This window comes from Geotrypetes seraphini, chromosome 1 (assembly GCF_902459505.1).
Source record: "Geotrypetes seraphini chromosome 1, aGeoSer1.1, whole genome shotgun sequence".
Taxonomy (NCBI): Eukaryota; Metazoa; Chordata; class Amphibia; order Gymnophiona; family Dermophiidae; genus Geotrypetes; species Geotrypetes seraphini.
This window is the reverse complement of record NC_047084.1, coordinates 265,801,171-265,820,882: the sequence shown is the minus strand read 5'-3', so window position 1 is coordinate 265,820,882 and position 19,712 is coordinate 265,801,171. Positions and strand designations below refer to the sequence as shown.

The 19,712-nt window shown below is 42.1% G+C and overlaps 1 protein-coding gene across 1 annotated transcript in view; it reads right to left on the bottom strand.

Annotated features, from left to right (window-relative positions):
* MXD4 (MAX dimerization protein 4) overlaps positions 1 to 19,712 on the bottom strand; it is an 84,742-nt gene that overhangs the window by 7,471 nt on the left and 57,559 nt on the right. The window contains exon 5 of the mRNA XM_033950747.1: positions 4,005 to 4,164. Within this exon, the coding sequence (XP_033806638.1) occupies positions 4,005 to 4,164 (160 nt within the window). The remainder of the gene's footprint in view (positions 1 to 4,004; positions 4,165 to 19,712) is intronic.

The following is a 19,712-nucleotide window of genomic DNA, read 5'->3' as shown; positions in this document are numbered from 1 at the left end:
TTGAAAAAATGAAGATTTAACAGTGGCTAATACCTGTTCTCTCACTCACAAAGTTGAGTCCAACCAGACACCCAAAAGTTTTATCTTTTTCTTGACCAGGATTATCATAGTATCCATCTCAATTCCATCTGGCCATTCTGGATCTTCTACTTTTCCCACCAACAACAATTCTATTTTAGAAAGGTTCCACACCAGCTTCTGACGCGGCATCAAGGCATTCACAGTTCTCAAATAAAATGCCAATTTATCTTTCAATTCATTCTTCCAATCAGACATAGGGGAAAAAAAAAACTTAATGTCATCTGATAAAATCTATAATTAACATTTAGCTCCTTAAAGACATTATTACCCAATAATGCTAAATAGAGATTAAAGAGCAATGCTGAAAGTGCGGATCCCTGTGGGACTCCTTTACAGATTGGCATAATTTTAGAAATACTACCACCACTTTTTATTTTAATAGACCAATATTGAAAATAAGAAACAAACCATCACTACTAATTTATCTAATAAAATCTGACAATTGACCGTATCAAATGCTGAGGGTATGCCTAGTGACACAACACAAAAGTTTGCATTTTTATCCATACCGATTCTCAATTCATCAACAGTACAGACCAGTAATGTTTTAACATTATGCTCTGGGGTAATGGTGGACATGACAATGAAGCCGACGGCACAGTGCGCAGCGGCCGCTAAGAGAGCGAATAGAATGCTAAGTATAATCAAGAAAGGTATTACAACCAGAACGAAAGAAGTTATCCTGCTGCTGTATCAGGCGATGGTGTGTCCACATCTTGAGTACTGCATCCAATACTGGTCACCGTACCTTAAGAAGGATATGGCGTTACTCGAGAGAGTTCAGAGGAGAGCGACACATCTGATTAAAGGGATGGAAAACCTTTCATACGCTGAGAGTTTGGAGAAACTGGGTCTCTTTTCCCTGGAGAAGAGGAGACTTAGAGGGGATATGATAGAGACTTACAAGATCATCAAGGGCATAGAGAGAGTAGAGAGGGACAGATTCTTCAAACTTTCAAATAATAAAAGAACAAGAGGACACTTGGAAAAGTTGAAAGGGAGTTCTTCTTTACCCAACATGTGGTGGACACCTGGAATACGCTTCCAGAGGATGTAATAGGGCAGAGTACGGTACTAGGGTTTAAGAAAGGATTGGACAATTTCCTGCTGGAAAAGGGGATAGAAGGGTAAAGATAGAGGATTATTGCATAGGTCCTGGACCTGTTGGGCCGCCGCGTGAGCGGGCTGCTGGGCACGATGGACCCCAGGTCTGACCCAGCGGAGGCATTGCTTATGTTTTTATGCTTGAAAGCCATATTGATGACAATCTAATAAATTCTCCCTCATCAAAATCCTTTTTCTGTTTTAAAACTGCCTTTTCAATGATCTTCCCTATAAAGGGCAATATCGGAAATCAGTTTATAGTTCTCCAAAACGGTTTAATTCAAATTCTCCCTCTTTAATACAGGTTTAACTGTTGCAGTTTTTAACAAGTCTGGCATTATACTAGTTTTCAAACATTTATTAATATTATCAATCAACGAAAGCACTACTTGCCTACCCAGTTCTTTAATCAAAGACAAAGAACAAGGATCACCCATTAATCTTGTTGGTCACATGGTTTCCAGCAACATCAGAACCTGTTCCTCCCTTATATCCTCAAAAGTAGACCAGTGCACTAATGCTACCTGAAATTCATCAGATTTAGGGGACTCCGAAGATGTAAACAATTTTTGTAGAACATCAGTTTATGGAATAAATGCTGCATAAACGCCTCTGCAATTGGTTCTGATTTTCCTACTTGAACAGTTGGACCCTTAATTAGAAAATTTACAGTCTCAAATAACCCTTTCAGTCTATTAATAGCTTGTTTCACTTTCTTACTATAATACCTCTCTCTCCATTTAACAAAACACTTGATATTCATTCAGCCTAAAAAGATAATTATCACAGTCCACATCCTTGGTCTTCCTCCAAATATGCTCATATTTCCTCAGCTCCCTTCTCAAATTTAAGATAGACAGTGTACTCCAGAAACAATATTTTGTTTCCTTTGCTAACTTAACTTTTTTAGTAAAGTGATGTCATCTAAACATTTTTCAAATGTTGAATACCACTCACCTACCATCACAGACATATTATTACTCTCCATTCAATATTATTAGTAGAGCGACTGAGAATCTCCTTCCAATCTACTTGGTGGGCAGTATACAATACAAAAGGCTGCATCTTGATTAGCAATCACAACATATTCCATTGCTGAAGAGATCCCACCAGACACTTTGTTAAAACCCAAACTTTTATTTTATAAAGCTATTACTGCGCCACCCCTCTTACCTTCTCAACATACCCACTCCCAACAAAACCCTGAAAGACAACATTGCTGAACTAGCACCAAAACAGATTCCAAAAGCCAAGACTCTAATACACAGTACAACAAATCTATCCATATCTAAAAATCATATATTATTATAACCTTATTTTATACTGATCATGCATTAACAAGACCTACTTTTAAATATTTCTCTTTCATATTAGAACTACCACATAGTTTAACTTCTATCAAAGCATCAGTCCTCCCCCCTTAACAGTACATTGACAAATTTGGAGCCCTTACCAAATCCCTATAAATACTGGTATAAACCCCATCAGCTCTATCTATAATTACAGCAGAGAAATGCTATTATCAGAACTAAAAGCAAAGCTTTCATACAAAGTCTCAAACATAGGAGCAAACTAAGGAGTTCCTTAGTCACGCTCCTTTGTCGATGCGACTGCGTTGCCACACTTCCTTCAGCACAAGGTGCCTCTGGTATGTAGCCCCCACCCTCTTTACTCTCGCACTACCGATGATGTCACCAGTAGACGGGGTCAGCTTTGTCCCAGCAAAAGGCAAGCAGAGAGGGGAAGCAGAAAACAGATGGAAAATGCATGAAAACTTCCTTCAGATGGTCAGCAATTCTGGCACCTCTCTGAGCATGACCACCAAGCCTCTTTATTTAATCAATGAGTCCCAGAGAAGGCTGGGGCTGGGAAGAGAACTATAGGCTACCAAGCAGTAAGGGCTCCAAGGCAGAATCGGACTTTACCTTTTTGATCCCCAGAATGGAAATGGAGGTGTCTGGGAGCAAGTAACTAGCCTACCAGGGATATGAAGCACACCAGGGAAGGGCTTCTGAATGAGGCCCTGCAGCCTCTATATTTAAAAAAAAATCTCATACCATTCCCATGAGAAGTGCCATTTTTAAAAGATTTTTGTGCATTGCATATGAGCCAGATACTCTTAATTCCTGTAGCTATTTATCACAAGAATGTTTGGACATTATTACATTGGAATTTCTGTGTTTTGAGCTGAAATAATTCACAATCTACATTAGTAAGATTCAGTGAAATGCATTTTATAACAAGAATGTATGTAAAATACATTCATGCATTTTATAACAAAGAATGTATGTAAAATACATTGCAATCTTTATCCCCTGACATTTTGGCTTTCAAGGATGGCTATGATAATCCCTTTAGAGTTCATTTCCATTGTAACTGCACCTGGTGCCGTGCTACCTTTAGGTACAAGGGAAGCATGATTCCCAGAACACTGGCTTATGTTTACCAATGGAACTATTAAGAATCACTGTAAGCTTGATTAGAAATTCCTAGTTCTAAATCGACCACAAAAAGATGGAATTGTTATTGTTTAGGTATTGTGCCTTTAACTAAAAGTTAACAAATATGCATCAATATAATAGTACAGTATACTATTCAAATGAATGGGGATGACTGAAGGTGGTTATTTTATTATTTGTGTTTCCGTAAAAACAAAAGATCTGATCATCCTCAACCTCTAGCTGGCCTTACTGAATATTTAAGAAATCTCAATTGTACTTATATATGTGTGACATTTGAAACCCAAATACAAAGTAATGGTAAACATGTAGAATGATAGGTATGGAGGGTTTTTAGACAGTCTGTCAGTGCTAAGTTACCTTGCTCAGAATCAGTGGATATTGTTGATCCCATACTATCAGTGCGAATGCGTTCCAGACCATGCACTGACAGCTGTTCCAATCGGCGCTTCAGATAGCGGTGCTCTCGCTGCAGCTGTTCTTTAATATTTAGAGCTTTTCGATCTTGTTCTTCTAGTTTCTATAAGTAACAGATGGGGACACTACATTACTATTTTACTGAAAAGACAGGTTATTACAAAATATTGATGGTATCCAAGACTAATATAAAATGAAAGCACATTGGATGCTTTTTGTTTCACTGTCATGTTTAAGTGACACATTTAATTCCACATTTAATTGCATAAAGCATACTCTCACATTTCCTCCTGTATAGTGCAATATATATATATATAGCAGATTCAAAACCTCAGAACGGACACATTTAAATTCAATTGTCCCATAGAAAGGCAGTCGCCGAGTTACAGATGCCTGACTTAAATGCAACATGTACTTAAGAATGCAGTTGTGACTTCATTTGATTTCACTGAGAAGTATTTCCTGTGGCTTAGACTCCTACACTTCTCCTTTAGCAGATTTAGAAATGATGCATGGCCATATTAAGGACAGTGTGTGGACCAGGCGGGATTTATCCAGGCAGACAAACATTTGATAACATTAGACAGGTCATTCGCACTAGTTGATTTGCCCATGACACTGATGTACCGATGCTTATTTTATCCCTAGATGCCAAAAAAGCCTTCAACCGGGTGTACTGGCCCTTTTTGTTTTAAGTTCTTTGAAAGATTGCCATTGGAGGACAGTACTTTACTTGGCTTTAGCTTCTTTATACAGACCCCATAGCTTACTTGGAAGTAAAACTGTTCTCATTCTGCCATTTTTTCTTTGCGAAGAGGACGCAACAGGGATGCCCTCTCTCTTCCTTCTTGTTTGCAATAGTAAAGGAGCCCCTCTCGCTCAATCTATCCAGGCTCACGGGGGAATACAGGGAGTGTTATGGGGACAGTCTGCTTTAAAGGTCACTCTCTTTTGTGATGACATCTTATTGATGGTGACCCAGCCAGAGACATCTTTGTCTCCCCTCATGTCTCTATTAAATTCCTATGGTCAGCTCTCAGGGTTTAAGGTAAATTTAGCTATATCGGAAATACTGAATGTTTCACTTGATCAGACCTCTGATGGATCTCTCCAAGCTCTTTATCCCTTCAGGTGGGCACATAAAAGCATTAAATATTTTGGAGTCTGTATTACATGGAAAGTGGAAGACTTGTATTCAGAGAATCTTCCCTCCAAACTTAAGAGAGTTATTTTTGATGACTGAACAATGGGAAGGCCTAATGATTTCTTGGTCAGGTAGAATTCAGGCCATTAAAATGATGCATCTGCCAAAATTGTTGTTTCTCTTTATGGCCTTACCACTATCTTATCCTAAACTGTTTTTTTTCAACAATTAAAGAGAAAGATCTATAGCTTAAGTACATTTAGAATAAAAGACCCTCCAGGGTGCAAACAGTAGCAATGCAGCTTCCTCGACAAGCGGGAGGTTATAGAAGTCCCTGATTTTCTTGCTTATTACAAGGGAGCACACCTGCAGATTCTATCTGATTGGCTGTTGCACTCCCTCAAATTATGGATGAAGTTGGAGCAGAGCTGAATTTCTTCAATGCCTCTGTGGGCAGTATCCTCTCTTTGAGAACTCATTCCACGGGTCCCACTGGCAATACAGGACCTCTTACAGGTTTGGTCTGCAATACGGGCTCAATTTTTCCCTGAGAGAATGTACTTTCAGCAAGCTTCTTTGGGCTATTTGCCAGAGTTCCAACTGGCCCACACTGACTTTCTAGGGCCGGGGTAGACGGGGACTTTAAGTCATTTATAGGAGGAGATGCGGTAAGTTCCTTTCCAGACATTACAAGATGAATATGGCTTACCAGATGCTGACTCATTTAGATATACTCAGCTATGTACTTTTATAACATGTCATGTGAGTGATGATCTTACCCTTGCTGAGACCAATCTGGAAAGGGCACTGAGCAGAGGAGGTGATAAAGGTGCTATTTCCAGACTTTGTTAAATTTTCATGATCCCATCTCTTTTTATATGGAGAGATGGGAAAAGGATCTTCATATCACTTTAACACCTCAGCAATGGTGCCATAACCTTTCCTATTTGCTCAAAGTATCAGTTGCTAGCTACCTGAATGAAAATGGGCATATGCTGTTTCGTCGGTACTATATTCCAGTCAGATTCCGGGCCTGGTTTCAACTGGGAGACAGAGATGGCGAGATTGTGAAGAGCAGGAAAACCATTTACTCAGTAGTTGTGCCAACATTATGGAATGCCCTTCCCCTAACCTTACAACAGGAAACTAGTTTAAATAACTTTAAATCCAATCTTAAAACCTCTCTCTTCAAAGACGCTTTTGAGATTTAGGAAAAAAAAAGAAAAAAGAGATGAGGTTTATTCCACATAACCCAACTTCCCTGATGTTTTTTCCTGTACCTTCTCCTTTTATTTTAATATTGTATCCTTACCCCTTTCTCCCTTTGTTTCAATTTTTTGTCTTAATAATTGCTATAAGTTTGCATGTCCTTTCCCCAACTTTTAATTAATTTTTTTAACACTGTAAAGATGTAAACCACTTTAGCATATAAAGCGGTATATCAAGACATAATAAACTTGAAACAGGGTGACATGTATTATATCTGGTGAACTTGCACGAAACTAGGTAACTTTAGGAGCTCAGTTTTTACATTAATTAACCAGATTACTGGAGAACAGTACCCGGAGCGGGCGGAGTGCAGCTTACTGAATGTATGCCCACTGGAGGGGGGGGGGTTTCGTCCTGGGATCCATAAACTGGTCTCTTATTTTTGTAGCAGCTAGATTGGAATTGGCCTAGGAATGGAAAAAAACCCTCACTCCCTTCTTCAGAGGCTGTGTGCTGAAAATTGGATTATATATTTTTGATGTCTAAACTAACTGCCTTGAAATCGGATCATCTGGCACCCCTTTATTTCTTGGAAGGAAGTTCACCAACAGTGACCCACAACCTAGACTATTGACATTTATTGATTTTCCACATTAGCTTATCATTGTTTCTTCTGTTCACGAGGAAGACTCTTTAGGGAGGGTGGGAGGGAATTAGGACTCATTTTGCAATTACTTTTTGTTATTGATTCATGCTGCTCTGTTGATTTTACTTTCTGATCTGTATTGAGGGTATTTTTGTTATTAGAATGTTATGACTATTGTATAAGATCTATATGAAAATCTTTAATAAAGAAATTTTGAAAAAAAAAAAAAAAAGAAGAAGAACAGGGTGTGGTTGTGTATGCTATACCTTAGAGGGAACATTGGTAAAATAGTAGATGATGGCAGATAAAGACCCAAATGGTCCATCCAGTCTACCCAACCTGATTCAATTTTTTTATTTTTTTCTTCTTAGCTATTTCTGGGCAAGAATCCAAAGCTCTACCCGGTACTGTGCTTGGATTCCAACTGCTGAAGTCTCCATCAAAACTCACTCCATCCCATCTACACCCTCCCAGCCATTGAAGCCCTCCCCGGCCCATCCTCAACCAAAAGGTCATATACAGACACATACCATGCAAGTCTGCCCATTACTGGCCTTAGTTCTTCAATATTTACTATTATTTTCTGATTTTAGGTCCTTTGGCCCAGATTCTCTAAAAGTGCGTCCCGATTTTAAGCAGCTGTAGGCGTCCTACAGCTGTCTAATCAGCCAATCGGGATGCACGTTTTTAAAAAAAAAATGCTCCCCAGGCAGGCCTGAAGGCGCCTCCGGGAGCCTAGGGAGACCCGCAAGATGCCTAAGCTCGTCTAAGGGCCTTAGGCTGAACCTAGGCGGCCCTACACGTCTCCCTAGTAGATGAGAAGCTTAAAAATGTAGGCCAGCAAAATACTGGTCTACATTGTAAGTAAATGCGGCCGCTATACTTATCGCGGCAAGGGATCTCTCTGCCGCTATAAGTATAGCGGGCCGTGGCCCCTGACCGATCACTGGCAGGAGGAGGGTGCCCAAACCCTCCTGCCCGAAGACGCACCCCCCCCCCGACACTACCGACCGCCCCCCCGACACTACCGACCGCCCCCCCCAACATTACCGATCCCCCCCCCCCCCCGACAATATCGGTCACTGGCAGGAGGGTGCCCAATCCCTCCTGCCCGAAGACGCACCCCCCCCGGCGCTAACAACCCCCACTCCACCAAACCTGTTCTTACAGATGGGTCTTGCACGTCGAGCAAGCAGGCACGCCTCGTCGAAATGAGGCGGGCCCGCCCCTTCCCGGCCCATCCCGCCGAAGCCTAAGGTCTGATTGGCCCAGGATCTAGAAGCCTGGACCAATCAGGCCTTAGGAATAGCGGGTCCGCCCATCCCTACTAAGTCTAAGGTCTGATTGGCCAATCCTATACAGAATCAGGGCCTAGGTGTCTTGCGGGCCTCGCCTTCAATATAGGCGGCCTGCCTGGGGAGCATTTTTTTAAAAAAAACGTGCATCCCGATTGGCTGATTAGACAGCTGTAGGACGCCTACAGCTGCCTAAAATCGGGACGCACTTTTAGAGAATCTGGGCCTTTGTGTTCATCCCACGCTTCTTTGGTAGGGACAGTTGGCCCTTTTTGTCAGCTGGGAGCAGAGGTAAGCAGCAAGAATCTTAAAATCTACAGGTTCCGAGTTACATACAAATCCGACTTTAAGAACAGTTTTAAAAATGTAACTCGTTCTTAACCCGGAGACTGGCCTGTATATCAAATCCCATTACCCTCTTTGTTGTCTAGTGATTTTATCTTCCTAATCATCTCATTCCACATCTCTGGTTCTGTTTCCCTGTGCTCTGCCTATAATTTCTTTTTTTTCTCCTCTTTACTTCCTGCCCTATATACACTCTTCCTTGCTTTCTACTATATGATAGATATGGGCAACCAGTTATATCATTTCTAGAATAATGGCTCTTTAGATGACTGCTTTCAATATCTGTACAACTAGATTGTATCATATCTTGCTATCATTTGTGTATACTGCTGTTACAGTATCCCTGTCCTGACCTGAAGAAAGAGGTTTTGGTCTCTGAATTAGTCAAAAATGTATTAAAATTAGTCCAATAAAAAGGATAATCTTATTTCCATTTTCTATTTATAAACATTTATCAACAAAGCTACAATTTACCCTAAAGCAAAATAAATAAATAAAATAAATATAAATTTTTTCTTCTACCTTTGTTGTCTGGCTTCTGCTTTCCTCATCTTTTCCTCATGCTTTTCCTTCCATCCACTGTCTGCCCTCTCTCTGCCTCTTCCATATGCCTCTTCCAGAAACTGTCTGCCTCTCCCTTCCATCTCTCCCTCCTCCCCATTGGTCTGACATCCATCTTCTTCCCTCTGTTCCCCCCATGGTGTAGCATCTGTCTTCTTCCCTTCCATCTCTCCCTCCCCCCAGCAAGATTTTAGAATCTCTTTCTCCTCCTTTCCTCCCCTCAGATCCGATTTCTATCTCTTCTCCTTCTCTCTCCCCCCCCCAATGCTCTGGCATTTCTCTCTCCTCTTCCTATTCCTTCCTTTTCTTCCCTGGTTTTCCTTTTCAGTTTAATTTCTGCCTCTGTCTAGATTAAATTCTTACTATCCAGTTCTCAATTTCCCTCTTTTCATTGTGTCTACCTATAGCTTGCCACCTCTTTCCATCACCCCTTTCAGTATCTAACTCTATCCTCTTCCCCCAATCCAGCATGTGCCCTTTTTTTTCTCCTCCCCACTTCCATCCAGCATGTGTGCCCTTTTTTCTCTCTCCTCACCACTTTCATTCAGCATCAGGTATCTCTCTCCTCCCTCTCCCACCCCCTATCCCGGACAGGCATCTCTCTCTCTCTCTCCTCCTTCCCTCCCTCTAACGTTTCAGTGCCTGCCAGCAGTGTTCCGGTGTAGAAGGGACAGAAGAGACTGCGAGAGACTAGCATTGGCTAGCCTGCCAGCAGTGTTCTATTTTAATCGCTAGCACTGCTGGCAAGCTGTAAAAGGTTGGAGGAAGGATATAGTGGACTGCGGTGGCAGTATCAGATGGTGGGCAGTGGCGGCTGCAAACAACAGAGGTAGCAAGGCCATTCTTCTGGAAAGGCAGCGGCAGCAACGGCAGAGAGGGTAGGGGCAGTGGCAGCAACAGCAGAGAGGCAGCTCTAAGCCAACTTTACTCCAAAGTCATCTTCTGCCTGACTTCACTTCTGGTGAAGCGCACCTGAAGTGAAATCAGCCAGATGAAAAATGCCATGACTGTGAAGGAAGGTAGGTCTGAATATATTAATCCCATTAAATTTTTTAACGGTGTTGAACAATTAATTGTATACTGCAGTGTACGGAAAGCCCAAAACAATACAAATGTGGAACATGATGGTCTGGATGAAATAAGATTTATTTAAAAGTTAAAATCAAAAGTTCACAACATTATTAGGTAAAATACAATAATGAATTGAAAAGTCACAATCTAAAGGTCACAAAACAACCAGTCATAATGGTAGCATAGCTACAGAAGCAATGCACTGCACTCAGTGGCGTACCTAGCATATGTGGCACCCGGGGCCCATCGTTTTTTGACACCCCCCATCTGTATGAAAAACATGATTTTTAGTAACAATCCAAACATCACACAAGAGTATACCTAGGAAAAGGCAGCTTCTTACATACTGTAGTGAGCAGTACATCAATACACCTATTATAAAACTAAACAAGCCAGACTAGTACAGATCAATCCTGCAGTCAATCCTAACAGAAAACACCTTCGCCTAGTATGGAATATGTAATCATAAACTAACCCCTCCCTCTTTTACAAAACTGTAGTGTGGTTTTTAGCCATGATGGTAGAATTCTGAGCATCAGAGCTGCTACCATCACGGCTAGCACTAAAAAAACACTCCACAGTTTTGTACAAGGGGGGGGATAAAATAGAAATACATAGACAAAGATTAAATTGAACTAGCAAGAAGCTGGACTCTGCATACATTGCAACACCACAGAAACAGTGACACATGTCTCCTAAAGCAATAAATAAATAGAAAATTTTTGTTCCACCTTTGTCTTCTCTGGTTTCTGTTTTCCTCCTCTTCCTTTTCTCCTTCTATGCCCCTTCCAGAAACTGTATGCCCCCCTTTCCATCTCTCCTTTCACCCCCATTGGTCTGGCATCTCTCTCTTCTCCATGCCTCTCACACACCTCTCCTCTGCAATCCCTTTTTTCCCCTCATTTTCCTTTTCAATTTATTTTCTCCATCTGTCTACGTGCAAATCATTTGCATGCAAAAAAGTTAAGTGAATCAATCGCTGTTTCAAAGTTGGCCAGTAATTGGCCAACAGCAATTGAATCACTCCTTTAGTGAATCTGGGGCTAAGAAACCAGAGAGACCCTTTGGAGTATGTATACCCGATTCATATGATAGGAGTCGTTTCAGTTAAAAAAAATAATGTAAATAAGCCACTGGGGTCTGCCATAGCTATGGGGAAATACAATTTCGTAATTTACTGTGTGATAAGGATAAAGGCATTTATCCTGAACAACCGCCTCATCCAAACCACCTCAATCAGCACAGGAAAACTCACACCCCATTCACGCATCCTCCAATCAAAGAATTTAAAAGGAAAAAAATATATGATGGCCTCCTGGCCACTCAAGCAGCAAAAATTGACTATCTACAGAAATCTATTGAAAACAACCCCAGATTACAAAACATTGAAAAAAAAAATAAAGACTTTACTGTTTAAGAAATTCCTGAAAAAAGACCTAACACCATATATATATTGCTCAAGAAATCCCTGATAAAGACCTAACACCACAAGTCCTCTTCCTTCCCTCCACGAAAACACCCCAACCCCCAGAAACAACCTACTCTACTCTCTATTTCCCCTGAAAATGACCAGACATCTTTTGTAATCCACCTTCTATAACTCTTTTGTAATCCGCCTTGACCCGCAAGATAATGGCGGAATAGAAATCCCTAATGTAATGTAATTAACAAGCCAGTAGCAATCAAGCTATAGAAAAAAATCTTCTGCTAAATTTCCTGTCTTCTTTGAGTATATTAACCCCATTCATCAGATATAAACAGATTATCAACTGGAAAGGAAACAGCATCGGCAATTAGTACAAAGAAATTAAAAAAAAAAAAGATTTAAATTGGCTTGTAGACCCCAATGCCTTCTATTTTACTTCCAAATTAAAAGGGAGGAAACCACAGGGAAACACTTTGCCTCTAGAAGTAACATAATATTAATGAGTTTTGTGACAGTACAGTTCCTTTCTTAAAAAAAAAAAGCAGGAATGCTACCCATACACACCTAGATAACAATGATACTAGAAAAATAACTTGGAAGGCAACATCCTATACGGAAGATACCTTGCCAGGTAAGAAAACGTCACAGGAGTGCTCCAGATCTTCTCCTTCTGTATATCATGGCACTGTCTGTGGTGACTGGCAGTGCCTCTGACTCTTGTAGGCGACTGCAGTGAGACTAGGGATTGTGGAAAACTCATGAACATGGTTGCTTTCATGTTAATTACTACTTTCTCAGTGAAAGTAAACAGTTAACTTCTTGTTCCAGTTTACCTTGGCTCTAAACTTCATGCCTATAATAGCAAATAACCCCCAACAAAGACCAACAAAGAAGGGCATTCTTCCTGACAATTCAAGATTGGATTAGAGCATGTTGATAAGTAGGACTCAAGTCCAGCCTTAGGAATAGATAGCAAATAAGGTCATGTATTGTCCTGGAATGGGTGCACGGCTGACTCATCCTGTATGCCAGTAATACCAGACTTGTGCTCAGTACTTCTGGCCAGTCTACTTCTCGGAATATCCGTAATAAATATGCAAGATATATTTGTACAAAACTGAGGTCATACATGGAAACAAATGCCGTGTATATTCACAGAGAACTGCTGGCATATAGGATACAAAATATAGCTGTACGTGGGGGACTGGCAAAGCCTGAAAATCCAGTTTCTCCCCCTGCAAGGTGACAATGTTAATTCCTGCCATAAATGTGGTTGGGCCAGAAACAATGTTTGTACCAATCTGCTAGACCTCAGATTCTGGGGAAGGGAGGAACACTGCAGTTACACAAATCAAAAGCACACAATTCTATGATTTTGACATTTTACACACTGAAATTCTCCCTCCTGTTTTATGAAAACTATGGAAACAAGCAATTTACAAATTTGATCAGTTCTCCCTCCGTATTCGCTGTGATAGGGGATTAACAGACCCACAAATACAGAAAAACCGCAAATAACTTTTTCATATGTTATTCGCTGTTTTCTATTAAAAATCCATCGTGAATATGGTGAAACCGCAAATAACATGGTGGGAGACCTGGCCTGTTCCTGAAGGGGAGGCAAAACACGGTGAAGAAAGTGCTGGGAATCAGCGTTTTTTTCTCTGTAAATGCTTGGAATGTGCAATTTCTCTATACAAGCTGATGTAATTGGGGGGGGGGGGGGAGGAGCCAGCAAGCTAAAAACCGTGAATATTCGAAACTGCGAATGCTGAAACTGTGAATATGGAGGGAGAAGTGTATATGATCCGAGATATTTTTTTTTTCTTGCTGTACCACAAATAAAACATATTTGATGTCCCAGAGTAAGCTGAATATATATACAGGGTGTTTTAATCACAGACCCCTGAGGTAGGGTTGCCATACGTCCGGGAAAAACTGGACATGTCCTCTTTTTATAGGACTGTCTGGGCACCCGAAGGGATTTCCAAAGCCCGGCAGTTTGTTCAGGTTTTGGAAATCCCAAGCTTGGTGGCCACGTCTGGAAGCCTTTGCGCATGCACGGCGGTCACCGTAATGATGTCATACGCATGCATGCATGTGTGTGACATCATTGCATCGACATCCACACGTGCGCGAAGGCTTCCAAATGCAGCCTTCAAGCTTGGGGAGGTTCATGTGGGGGTGGGCTGGGGGAGGAATGGGGCGGGCCCAGGTGTCCTCTTTTTTTTCAAAGAGGAAATCTGGCAACCCTGCCCTGGGGAACCCCCACTATGTACCCTTCTCCATTGAGAATACTATCCATTTAAACCTACTCTCTTGTTTTCTATCTTCAACCAGTTCGTAATCCATAATAGGACATTACCTGCTATCCCGTGACTTTCTAATTTCCTCAGAAGTCTTTTATGATGTACTTTGTCAAATGCCTTTTGAAAATCCAATATACAATATCGACCAGCTCATCCACATATTCAATCACCCAACAATAAAGACCTGCCGTTACAGAAGATTCCTGGATAGAACTCTAGCCTTCCAGGCAGGTAAACTGAACGACTGGCTGGGTAACATTATCATGCTCTCCTCATCCTATTTTAGTTTTAGAAAATTAGTAAAACTGTTCAACCGATTTGCCACCAAAGAATTTGTTGTTCATTATCTCTCATATTCTGTATACTGAACTCATTGCTTCTACATTGTAACTATGTCACTGACTGTCCAGCTCTTCTTATCTGTACTTGCATTCAGTGTACTTGTATTCATTGATTCTATATTGTAACTATATCGCTGATTGACCAGCTCCTCTTATTGTAAACTGTCTCGAACTATCATGGCTTTGGCGGTATATAAGAAATAAAATTATTATTATTATTTATCCAAATGATCATTCACCCCTTCAAAGAAATGTAGCAGATTGGCGAGGTAAGATTTTCTTCAACTAAATCCTTATTGGCTTTGTTTCATTAATAAGAACATAAGAATAGCCTTACTGGGTCAGCCTAAGAGTCCATTAAGCCCAGTGCCGCTATATCTTTTTTGAGATAAGGAGTCCAGAATACTCCAAGTGAGGTTACGCCATGGAGCGATACAGCACAGTTACTTACTGTAACAGGTATTATCCAGGGACAGCAGGCAGATATTCTCACGTGTGTGATGTCATCCACAGAGCCCCAGTACAACAGCTTTAAAAGTGCCTTCCTGCGTCACGCCACTCACGGCTCCTCAGTTAGGAAAGCAAGCTAAGACAAAACAAGGACAGCAGGGGCAGGAGGACTGCAGGTTTCATCCGCCCACACATCCAGCAGGGCTAACTTTAAGATTTCAGTGCCCATATGCAGTACCAGAAGGTAAGGGCAGGGTCCTCCCTTAAAACTAGAAGGCCAGGAGGATCCCCTGGTGTTCAAGAGGAGAGGGGGGGATGTTATGGCAGTGCCTCTTTGACGTGGCACCAGTGGACTGCCCTAACGTAAGTGTGAGAAAGCTCCTTTTGTACTCGGATCTTGGCACCCAAATAGTTTCCTCTATTACTTATGCCAGACCACCAAACAGAGAACTGAAACAACACAGACAGTAATAGTGCAACCTGCACCCCCACCACCAAATTAATATGTCTCAAATCCCAAGGCAGGGGAGGTGGGTAGGCTGTGAGAATATCTGCCTGCTGTCCCTGGATAACACCTTGTACGGTAAGTAACTGTGCTTTATCCCAGGATAAGCAGGCAGTATATTCTTACATGTGGGTCTCCCTAGCTTATTAGAATGGGATGGAGGGAGAGTTGGCCATCAGGAAAATAAATTTTGCAATACTGCTTGGCTGAAGTGACCATCCCATCTGGAATAAGATTCCAGACAGTAGTGATATGAATGTGTGACCTGAAGACCACGTAGCAGCTTTATAGATTTCATCAATAGGAGTGGAGCGAAGAAAAACAACTGGAGCTGCCATAGCTCTGACTTTGTGGGCTGTGCCACAACTCCCCAGTTGTAGCCCAGCCTGAGCATAACAGAAAAAGATACAAGAAGCCAACCATGTGGAAATCGTTCTCTTGGACATTGGCTGTCCCAACTAGAGTTGTGCAGGGACAGAAATCCTACCCGACCCCACCCATTCCCACCAAAATCTTGCTCTCCCCACCCGTTCCTGCCAGAATTCCACTCATCCCCGCCCGTTCCCACCAGAATCTCCTCCATCCCCACAAGGAATCCCTTCCGTCCCCCCCTAAAAATTACCTGTCCCCATAAAAAGCAGCAATTACTTCTGACAGTTTTGATTTTAGTTTTAATTTTAATTGAGTTTTACAGAAAATTCAAAACAAAGTCAGACATCTGCCAGAACAGGCATAAAACCAATACCCCTTCTCCCTCCCTCTCCTCAGTTGGGAGGGGTTGGCATATCAACAAAATGCTATTCCAAAGAAGTAGATTTAAGGCAGAATTTGATGAATAGAAAGATGTTCGATGCAGCAATTCTCTCCCCCTCTGCTCTTTTTTTTTTAAGTTACATATTTAATGCTGGTACCTGCTGGGCTGAAGCAGTTTAATGCAGGGTAGCCTGGCTCCAGAACTACAAAGTTATGCTGCCCAGTCTCTATCGCGCTCCTCTGCACAGCCGCAGTGAGTGGTGGCAGGCTTGAGCCAACAAGATTCTTGAGGGGAGGTCTCACGCCAAGGCTCACTACTGGGAGAGCTCTGCACATCCACCAATCTGGGAGCACTTCTACAAAGAAGTGCTCATGATTGGCCATCAAGCTCCAGCTCTGTCTCCCTGATTGGTGAATGTACAGAGCTCTCTCTCCTATGTGAGTGGAAATCAGCAAAGGGTGTGCTGAGGGATCGAAGAAGCACCATCCTGTCAAGGTGAAATACTATGAAAGGAAGATCTGCCACCAGTGCTTGAAGTTCACTGACTCATCGAGCTGAAGTAAGGGAGATGAGAAAGACCACTTTCTAAGTAAGGTACTTGAGATGAGCTGCAGCCATTGGTTCAAAAGGAGACTTCATCAAAGTAGCAAGGAGCACATTAAGATCCCAAACCACTGGAGGCGGTTTGACATTGAAAAGTACTTTCATGAATCTGGACACAAGAGGATGAGCAGTGAGAGATTTCCCATCAACTGGCTCATGAAAAGCATTTATAACACAGAGATGAACTCTAATCGAAGAGGTTTTGAGACCTGAATTGGATAAATGTAGAAGATAGTCCAATACTGAAGAGACAGAGGTGGATTTGGCCTCATGATGGTGAAGAGCACACCGGGTGGAAAACCATGTCCATTTTTGCTGGTAACACTGCTGTGTGAATGGTTTTCTGCATGCTTCCAAGATTAGTCTGACAGGCTGAGAAAGAGGAAGGTCAGCCGATGTTAGGCCAAGAGGTACCAAGCTGTCAGGTGCAACACTGAAAGATTGGGATGCAGAAGAGATCTGTGATTCTGTGTGAGAAGAGATGGGAAAATTTGAAGAGGTATTGGTTCCTTCACACTGAGTTGAAGTAGAAGGGAAAATCAGGGTTATCTGGGCAACTGAGGAGCTATAAGGACAAGCATTTTGAGAATGAGGGGTATTGGAGGAAAAGCATAGAGGAACTTGTGAGTCCAATCCAATAGAAAAGCATCCGCTTGCAGACAGTGAGGTGAGTACTGCTGGGAACACAACTGGGACAGTTTGTGGTTGTGGGGGGGATGCAAACAGGTCTATCTGAGGAGTCCCCCACTGAGAGAAGATGTACTGCAGAACTGAGTGACCACTCGTGTGGTTGAAGAAACCTGCTAAGCCTGTCTGCTTTCAGGAATATATTGCGAGCAATGGCCCAGGTCCAAATCTTTTGGACCTCTTGACAAAGACGGAGGGACCCTATGTCTCCTTGTTTGTTTGTGTCATACATCGTGACCTGATTGGCTGTAGATAAGAAGGACAGTGTTGGTCACAATGTGCTGAAAAGCTCTGAGAGTATTGTAGATCGCTCTGAGTTCCAACAGATTTATTTGAAAAAGGTGGTCCTGAGAAGACCAGTGACCTTGTGTACGAAGACCGTCCAGATGAGCGCCCCAAGCGTAAGTAGACGAGTCTGTGGTCAGAACTTTTTGATAAGGAGGGGTATGGAACAAAAATCCTCTGAACAGTTTGGAAGAGTTCATCCACCACTGCAGTGACTGTTGAAGTGAAGGAGTGACTGTAATATGTTGCGAGAGTGGGTTGAACACTTGAGACCACTGAGATGCGAGAGTCCATTGAGGTATCCTGAGATGAAGTCTCGCAAATGGAGTTACGTACTGTGGAAGCCATGTGACCCAGGAGTACCATCATTTGTCTGGCTGAGATTGATGGCAGATGATAAGTCTGAGTGCAAAGCTGAATCAAATTGTTTTGTCTTTGCCATGGTAGAAATGTCCTGAGTTGAATGGTGTCGAGTAGAACTCCTATGAATTGTAGAGTCTGAGATGGCTGAAGTTGGGATTTGGGAAAATTGATTTTGAAACCCCTTTTGAAGGAAGAGAACTGTCATGCAAGTTGCTACTGTGGCACACATCATCCAGGTATGGAAAGACTAGAAGGCCCTGAGATGGAAGTGTTGCTGCCACTACCACCAGGTACTTGGTGAATACTCTGGGAGAGGATGCAAGGCCAAAGGGTAATATTTTGTAATTGATAATAGTGATGAGCCACCTGGAAAAGGAGGAATTGCCTGGAGGCCAGATGTACTGGAATGTGAGTGTAGGCTTCTTTCTCATCCATAGAGCATAGCTAGTCGTTGCAATCTAAGAGGGAATATAAAGTTGTCAGGAATAACATCTGAAACTTTTCCTTCACTAGAAACTTGTTGAGACCCCTGAGGTCCAAGCTTGGCCGAAGACCTCCCATCTTCTTCGGAACAAGAAAATACCGGGAGTAAAACCCTGTCCTAGAGAAACCTTCTCGATGGCATTGAGAAGGAGAAGGGATTCTTTTTTTTTTTGTTGTTGTTCAAAGTGTTTTATTGATTTTATAAGTAGAGTAAAAATACAAAGCCAACAATGTGAGTGCTCCAACAAGGAGCACATTCTATCTCCTGAAGAAGAAGGGACATCATCTGCTGAGGGTGAAAAAAGACTCTCTTGGAGGATTATCCGGAGGAATGTCGATAAAGTGAAGGGAGCATTCCTCTCGAATGACTGTTAGTACTCAAAGGTCTCTGGTAATCAGTTCCCAGCAAGGATAATAGAGTTGAAGCTGTCCTTCGATGGGTTGAGGGAGAGGCAGGGATAAAGGAACAGCGGCTATGCTCTCGAGAAGCATGTCAAAAAAGACTGAGCAGGTTTCTGTGGAGCTGTGGCCTGGGTTTTTTTTTTAGGACACTGTAGCTTCTGTTTCTTCTGCTGTGGTCTAGTAGGAGCAGCAGGTTTGGAAGAAAAACGCCTTTGATAGGAAGATTTGAAAGATTTGGAAGTTGAAGGCTTACCCCCTCTTCTACAAAGCCGCATGGTAACATCCCCGAAGCCCATAGAGATTTAAAGGGCTTCGGGGCTGTTGCCACACAGCAGCCGCTAGAGTGGCTTTGTAGAAGAGGGGGTTAGACTTGGATTTAACCAAAGCATTCCAATGATTTCCATGATCAGTGAGCTTTTGGATAGCATTTTCTGGGAGCTACAGTAATGGTAAAGGGAGTCTCCCAGTTCTTATGCAGAGTCTCTTTGAGAATACCATGCAATGGTAAGCTCAGAAGTTCCTTAGGAGGCTCATCATAGTACAATGCCTCTAAATATTCATCACTATGAGCAGACTCAGCTTCTAATTTGACTGGAAGCTCTTTGCCCAATTGCTGAATGAATTTTGTGAAAGAAAGTCTTTCGGCTGGAGACTTAGCTCTGTGAGGAAACTTTTCAGAAGTAGTCATATAAGCCTTTGTAGCAGACTCAGGGACATCATCTGCTGAGTCAGTCTGTAAGTCCGAGTCAAAAAAGTCTTTTAGCGAAGGAGT